The sequence below is a fragment of the Macaca mulatta genome, chromosome 8 (assembly GCF_049350105.2).
Source record: "Macaca mulatta isolate MMU2019108-1 chromosome 8, T2T-MMU8v2.0, whole genome shotgun sequence".
Lineage (NCBI taxonomy): Eukaryota > Metazoa > Chordata > Mammalia > Primates > Cercopithecidae > Macaca > Macaca mulatta.
Window position 1 is genome coordinate 38,838,824 of NC_133413.1, and position 8,170 is coordinate 38,846,993.

General features: G+C 40.1%; 1 protein-coding gene across 1 annotated transcript in view; it reads left to right on the plus strand.

The window, feature by feature from the left end:
* The window catches only part of KCNU1 (potassium calcium-activated channel subfamily U member 1), a 162,599-nt gene extending 154,652 nt beyond the window's left edge, over positions 1-7,947 (plus strand). The window contains exons 25-27 of the mRNA XM_077942816.1: positions 2,914-3,108; positions 4,866-4,984; positions 7,457-7,947. Of these exons, the coding sequence (XP_077798942.1) occupies positions 2,914-3,108; positions 4,866-4,984; positions 7,457-7,862 (720 nt within the window). The 3' untranslated portion in view covers positions 7,863-7,947. The remainder of the gene's footprint in view (positions 1-2,913; positions 3,109-4,865; positions 4,985-7,456) is intronic.
* The last annotated feature ends 223 nt before the right edge of the window (positions 7,948-8,170 follow it).

Genomic DNA, 8,170 nt, shown 5'->3' on the forward strand with positions numbered 1-8,170 from the left:
AGGGAGGCAGGGAGGAAGGAAGGGAGGGAGGGAGGGAGGAGAAGGGAAGGGAAGATAGAAAGAAAGAGATATTGAGAAAGGTCTGTGCCAGAAACCCCAAATAATAAGAATAGGAGATGAGCTCACAGAATATGGGTGACATGTAAATCCCATTATTTTTCTCAGTATAGAATTATAATCCTTTTGGTGTCAGAACTGAAGAAATGATATATTCAAAAGCTAAGCCTCTCTCAGTTAAATATGTAAAGCACATGTTTCCCTAGAGTTATTGACACCAAGATAACCCTAGAATTTACACCTTTTCTTTAATCAGTGGAGAATTATTCTAACACATTATGTTTGATCACTCTACACTATGGCCACATGTTCTTAAACGGATTGTGGTTCAACCTGAATTTATGTCCTCCACTACCCCCCCCGACCCCCCGGATGTCGGGGACTTTATTCCATAAGCACCCTCCCAGCTGGTAGTGGGATGTAGCAAAGAAGAAACATAAGGAAGAAGACATCACTCAGGGAATTCCTTTAGTCTGGGGACTAGGGCGAAGTCATCTTTTAACCTAAAAAATACTGTAGAAGTTATTTTTATTATCTTCTAATTCATATAGATTATATTATTCCTTAAGTCAACTTGTCCCAATCACGTCTACATTTTACCAGCAATATTTATTTGTTAAAATTACCTATCCATTGAAGTCAATATTCTTACAGCTTTCAAACACATGCCTTGTTCAGTGCACTACTGAGGATATGAGTGTTATATAGACATAGCCTATCTTCTGAAGGAGCACATCATCTTCAGGAATTATTGCTCAGTCTGATCTGAGGACAACCAGTGTCAGAACCACTCAGGGTGCTCTTTAAATTCTGATTCCCACTCCTGTCCATATATTCTGATCCAGGAGATCTGGGATCCCAGAAATCTACACTCATTAATATCACTTCAGATGATCCAGATACACAAGAAGCAATGATAAAGAAAACAGAATTTAGCAATGTGTGCATTATATTTTACTTAATCCTGCAAGCAATGCTAGAAGGTAAGTATTGCCATGTCAGCTTTAGAGATTATAAAACTGTTGTTGAAAAAACAATCAGCCAGACACAGTAGCTCATGCTTGCAATCCCAGCACTTTGGGAGGCCAAGGCAGGTGGATCACTCGAGGTCAGGAGTTTGAGACCAGCATGGCCAACATGGCAAAATCATGTTTCTACTAAAAATACAAAAAAAAAAAAATTAGCCAGGTAGAGTGGCGCATGCCTGTAATCCCAGCTACTTGGGAGGCTGAGGCAGGAGAATTGCTCGAACCCAGGTGGCAGAGGTTGCAGTGAGCCAAGATCGCGCCACTGCGCTCTAGCCTAGACAACAAACAGAGTGAGACCTTGTCTCAAACAAACAAAAAACAAAAACAAACAAACAAAACACATGAATTGCCCAAAGGCACCCAGCTGGAATACGGCAGTCCAAGATTCAAACTCAAGTGTTTCTAACTAACTGTAAAAAACTGTGAAATATAGAAGAATGAAATTAAGTAAAACCCAATGCCCAGGGAATCCCAAAGAAAGAGAAATTTCATTCTGCTTTGAAGACCCAGAAAAGAGTCATGAAGCTGATGAACCAGAGTTCAAAAGCAAAGGCATGAAGCGGTAAAAGAACGGGTTAAGTACCTGTAGATAGACTAGCGTGCCCCAGAGGGAACATGGCATGGAGGAAACAAGCCTGGGAAGAAGGACTACATCAGATCCCGAAGGTTTTGAAGGCCACGGTGGAGACAGAGGGCTTGGTGGCCTGGTTTTATGTGAGGATACTAAAAGGTTGAGGAAGTGGAGGTCATAATCTGATTTGTGTTTCTGGGAATTGCTGTGGAAGCATTGTAAACAGTGGGATGCAGATGAGAAGAAAATCAAGGCAGAACAAGAAGTAAAGAGGTTCCTATGATAATCCAGGTTTCAGAAGATGGATCCCTGATTTTGAAAGTAGAGAAAATAAATGGTAAATGAATAACAATTGAAGTTATTCCTGATGTTTATTATAAAAACAAAATGATTGCATTTAGATAATATATATAAATGGAAATTCTCATTTTTAATAAAGCAAAAGTCTAATTTAGATAAAATGAAGGATGAAAAATAAAGCCTAGTGGGTAATATATTCCAATGACTTCTCCATGTATGCTAATGCCTGATCCATACTGAATGTGGTAGCAATCCTGGAGAAAGAGACTTTATTAAAATGGCTGGGATTATTCAGACTCAAGCTCATTTCAAAATAAGAAGTTTGCCATGTCTTCCTCTGGTTTAATTTGGATGCCAAAGATTCTGAAACCCTATCCATTTAATTATTAAACACCTATAATTTCTAAAGTATAATGAGAGCTATGGGAAATCCAAATACTAATAAGACCTATGTCGATATGTGTCCTTAAGTAGGTCACAAACAAAAGGATTAAAAGTAAATTCACATCCAGAAGGTTCAAGTGTAGATGACAATAATATCATTAGTTCCCCACTGGAAAATCTACAGAATGTCTCAGTAAATATATGTATTTTTAAATATACATTGATGATGATTGGGGTATCTGTGGCCTGACATATATACCTCCTCTGGTCATTTTGGGAAGAGGGGAATCCCTGGTGTCAGTATCATTATCCAATTTCTTCTTCATCTGCTGTGTAATCTCCAAGGAACAGGAACTGGGTCAGTATTGTTTTCTCTGCTCTTGGTCTAACCTAGCACAGTTAGGTTAAACTGCCATCCTTCAGCTGCATTAGATAATGATAATGAGAAACACTGTTCTACACCATCAGGTCCATGTTAAACAGCAATGCCCGCTAAATCTCCAAGCCTATACCCCTCCACAGTTTACATATTGGCTCTTCTGACTTTGTATGTGGCTTGTCCTTGTTTTCCAGGCCTTCTACAATTATCATGTCCTGGAATTGCTTCAGATGCTGGTGACAGGAGGAGTAAGTTCTCAGCTGGAACAACATTTAGATAAGGATAAAGTCTATGGTGTGGCAGATAGCTGCACGACGCTCTTGTCTGGAAGAAACCGGTGTAAAATGGGGCTTCTGTCCTTACACCAAACCATTTTATCAGACGTTAACGTGAGTCTACTCTTCTCAGAATTCAGTTTTTCACTTCCTTTCCTCTCTGAGCTTCTGAAAATGGTCCAGGCTATTTGGGTTCATAGATGTCCCACAGCACAGAAATAATAACAATAAAAATAACAAAAAACGAATACAAGTTTATGTTATTCATAGAGTATTTTACAAATCACAGTGTGTTCATATGTTATATTTATTTTTTATAATAATTATGAGAAGTAGATAATGCAGTTGTTATTATCCCCATCTTCTAGATAAATAACCCGAATCTACAGGGAGCATCAGAGAGGCCTGGCAACTTTGTACCTTGACAAGGGTATTCATAATAATTATAACAGCTAATGTTTATTGAGTATTTTCTCTGTGCTTGTCTTTTTTAGTATTTTTTCCACTTAATCTATCCATGGATTTATATGGTAGGCATTATTATTAATTCTGTTTAACAGATCAAGAAACTGGAGCTCAGAGAAGCAAGGACTTGCCAGAGACCACATTGTCAATCAGTGTCAGAGCAGGGACCCAGCTACAGCAGTTTGACCCCGGGCCTGCCTACTCTGCCCATACTTAAAATGCTAAAGAAATCTGATAAGGTCAGCTGAAATCAGGCAGAAGACTTTTGTACATGGGTCTAAGAATCTGGCTGCGCTATCCAGTGGAAAATACTTGCATTTTCTTAGCCAAGGGAGCTGGTAAACAGTAGATTACAGCAAGGGAGAAGATAATAATTCTGGAAAATTCCAACAGGGCATCCAGGCATTTGGGAATCATAGTAGGGTCTAGCAAAGAAATGAGAAATCTACGTGGTGCCTTCTGGTTTGGTTTTAATTGGCATTGCATTCAGTTGTCCAGTGTTAACTGCTAGGGGCAGGCTTTTCCAAGGAAACATCTTTTGTTGATTCAGAGGACATTAGCAAAACCCCTGGGTAGAACACTATACCTGGTGCATGTCGATGTGTGCTGCCAAAAGGGGCAAGACCCATGTTCTGTGCATTAGCATTTCAGGTGTGAACTACATTCCAGAAGTTCCTTCGATGTAGTCTGGTCCTTTACATTTCCGTAGTCCTGGGTTGCTCACCTACACGTGGACTTGTAAGTGTATATAAGCCCAGGAAACTATTGCTAGCAACTTCCTGTTGGCATCAAAGAGGATGGTAGACTTGTCCCTACTCCTCTCCCTCCTCTCTCCATTTATGCCATGTCCTCCCTTTGTTCTTTATCCTGAGGAATTACAGAACTGGATGGATTGATCCCTTTTGACCTTGCTGAGCCCATTTACTGCTGCAGGGGCTTGAAATTGTTGTCTATTCATAATGATTTTGTTGGGTATAGCCTGAGAATAAGGTCCAGATGAGTATTTGGGACTGGGATCTGTTTTACAGTAGGATAAGATGACTCTCAAGAGGTCATTTAACATCCCAACTCATTATATATCTCAAAAGCTCCATTTTCCAATCTGTGGCTCATTGTTAATTCATAGTGGTTACCAGAATGGCAATGGTAATAAGGACAAGCACAACAGTATGTCACACCAGAAGCTCTTGAAAGAGCCAGAATGATAAAAACAATCGCTGGGATTAGAGTTTCAGAACTAATCATTCTCTTAATTACCTATCCACCTGGCAGTGCTGCCACAAAGATATTAGGAAATGACTTTCCAAGCTTCTACTACGAGGTAAAGCAAACGACACTCCAGTGAGTGCTTATAATTGCTTGATCAAAGTGCCCAGCAGACATATTTTTGTCTCTTCTCTCTCCAGCCAAGAAACACCTTTGGACAACTGTTCTGTGGCTCATTAGATCTGTTTGGAATCCTGTGTGTTGGCTTATACCGAATAATTGATGAAGAGGAACTCAACCCAGAAAACAAAAGGGAAGTGTGCTAGATTAGAAAGCACCATCCACCCATTCAAGCATAAGAACCAAAACTACTTTATTCAATGTGAAAGAGAATTCCAGAGCTCAGGGTCCATAGTTGCAAGGAAGGGTGCATGGGAAATAAAGAACTATGTAAGAATAAGAAGGAATGGGTATAAACAAGAGGTACCTGAATAATTAGGGTCCAATTAATATTGACCATGTAAGAAGAATGGAGTCTCTGTCCCCTAGTGAAAATTGAAATGTGGAGCTAGATTTTAAATCAGCTCATTTCAGTTTTGTAACTTACTCCTCATCCATGTCTGTACAACTTTCTAAAGCTGAACGCCACTATCCACATTTGAAAGATGTACTTGTTTTCTGCTGGATTCATTGGGTAAATATTGATTGAGATCTACTTTGCTAGCCATGATGCTTTTTACATATAAATCATAGGGGTGATATGTTCGACTTTCAATTTAAAGAAAGACTACTCTGACAGCCCTGAGTAAGATAGAAATGTATGTGGAGGGGAAAGGGAAAGGAGAGGTTACAGTCTAGAGACCACACAATCGTGTATGCCCAGACTAAGATCTTCACAGTGGGAATGGACAGGATTCAGTAGGGAAGTAGAAACTGAAAGGAATAGAGTGGAAATAGATCGATGGAACCTGTTCCAGGAGAAAGGAGAAGGAAGCCAAATTACTCAAAGTGGAGCGGTCTTGAATAGAAAATAACAGCAATGATTTTTTTGGCCCACAGAAGAAAAGGAGGAAAAGAAGAGATGCCAAGGCAGATCTAGCTCTAGGTGAGGGCTGTGTTTATGGGAATTTTTATTTTGCACTAGGATTTCTCAGTGCACAGTCATTGCTGAGAGAAAGATGGAAGAAATATTGTCAGGAGTTGAGAAAGGAGTCAATGTTTAGATTAACTGCTGAGAGGAGTGGAAGAGGAAGCTTATTGTGGATTTGTGAAGAAATCCTAGACCATACAGTAAAAGAAGAAAGATTGGAAATCTCAATGCATTGAATAGTGGATGTACTCAGAGTTAAGGGAGTGAGAGAGAAAGTATGATGAGAAGTTGTAGTCAGCAGTGATTTATTGAAATGTAACATTTTAGAAGTGGAACGATGTTAGGAATTAAAACAGCTAGGACATGGCCAGGAAAGTGGTTTGGAGGTAAAGATCATTGGGTACTGGAAGTCATAGCAATGTGTCTGAATGCTGGAGTTGTAAACCACATAGACACTGCAGGCATGTAAAAAGATAGCTGCACTAAAATTTGAAAGGAAGAGCATGTCAAGTGCCAAATGACAAAATAAGCGTGGAGGTCTACAGATGACTCTGATGGATGGGGAAGGAAGGTGCCATGGCTTTATAGCACCCACCACCAAGACAATGGGGGAGGACTGATGTTCTGGAAATAGCTCTCTCTCTCCCTCTCTGCCTGAACTCCACTCCTCCCCGAAACACCTCCGTATAGCCCTTGCAACATGATAACTGGGAAAATATACAGCTTATATTAATACTTGACCTCAGGGGGAAAATTGATATTTTTGTTTTAAACAGAATATGTGATCTTGTTCAGCACATTTTTTTTAAGAATAGAATTGAGGTTACAGAGGACTCAGTGGGAAAGATAAAAGTAGGTAGGTCGTTCAGTGAAGGAAGTTCAGTGGTACCTTGAGATCTATGCTAGGAAAGAGGTGATCATTTGAGGCACTAGTGAGGCAATGCGGGATGAAAGTCATACAAGGCTACCCTGCCTCAATGTTCCCACATAAGCACTGTTGCACTCATTACTTCAACTCACATTTTTGGGCATTTGCTGTGTACCTGATGCTGTGTTAAGGCTTCTGGGTATTCTTTAGGGTTCATTGACATTCGCTATTTGCTTGCCAGTCAGGTTTCAAATGAAACTGTTTTTTTCTAATGCTTTTCTCCATTGGCCAGGCTACATTCTGTGTGAAAGTTGGTGGCATAAGCATTAGGTTAGAGTAGGTCTAAGTCAGGATGAAAATACCTGAAATATATGTCATCTTTCTGTTGACAAAGCTTGGCTACGAGGTCAATATTGTGCCAGCTGAATTAATGAGTATAGTATCTTTTAAAAGCAAATAGACCTGTTTTTAAGGCCATTAGACATCTGTCAGTCCAAACCACAGTCTTCCCCCTCTTCCCACTCGAACAAAAGATGAGTGCAGCAAGGCCCAGAGAGGGAGGACACCATGCCCAGAGTCAGAAGTGGTTGGGTTCAGAGGCAGGGATGAAAGCCAGCCCCCTCATTCCTACTCCAGAACCTCTCCTCTTGCACTGTGCTACAGGAGTAAGTACTAAATAGATATTTACTATTAATCAGAAACCCATGAAGCAAACCAAAACAAAAACGTTTCCTCTTTGCGCCCAGCAAAATGACCTCTTTATTTGGGTCACTGCCTGTCACCACACTGGCCAGCTGCAGAGGCTCAGCATTTATCTTTGACTTGTCTTACAGGTTTGTGATCACCCGGCCAGCCAATGAGTTCAAGCTGCTGCCCTCAGATCTTGTGTTTTGTGCCATACCCTTCAGCACTGCTTGTTATAAAAGGAATGAAGAGTTCTCATCACAAAAGTCATATGAAATTATAAAAGAAGCATCACAGACAACAGAGACACATTCAGACACAAATTTTCCTCCCACCATTTATTCAGTTGATGAGACATTGTATTCACCAGTCTATTCTTACCCGTCAAGAACTAACTCCGTCTATTCTGCTAACCAAACAGCACGCAATCAGATTAGAACAAACAGTTCTATAACATCCCAGAAACCTTTAGGTGACAATGCAAAAAAAAATGGAAAGAAAATCTCAGATGAGATTTCTGATGAGGACCCCTTTGCATATTCAGAGCCACTATAGACCTGCCCATATTCTTCACGTGCTCTTAACTTGCTGCTTACAAATCATCTCCCGAGATGCTAACTTTGAACAAAGAAAATAAAAATGGAAGCATGTCATTTTTCTACCCATTGCTTAGTGGTTCATGAAGGCCACACTGTTTCAGATGAGACAAAAGTCTAATCCCACTGGATCTTGTGTGATAAATAAAGAAATATATGATCAATGCTTCTGTAAGGAAAGTTCATTGCTCTGTTTCCCTTGAGTAGAAAATATGTTAATTTGTGCTGCATTAAGGAAGTCCTCCAGTTCTTGCTGGATTCCCCAGA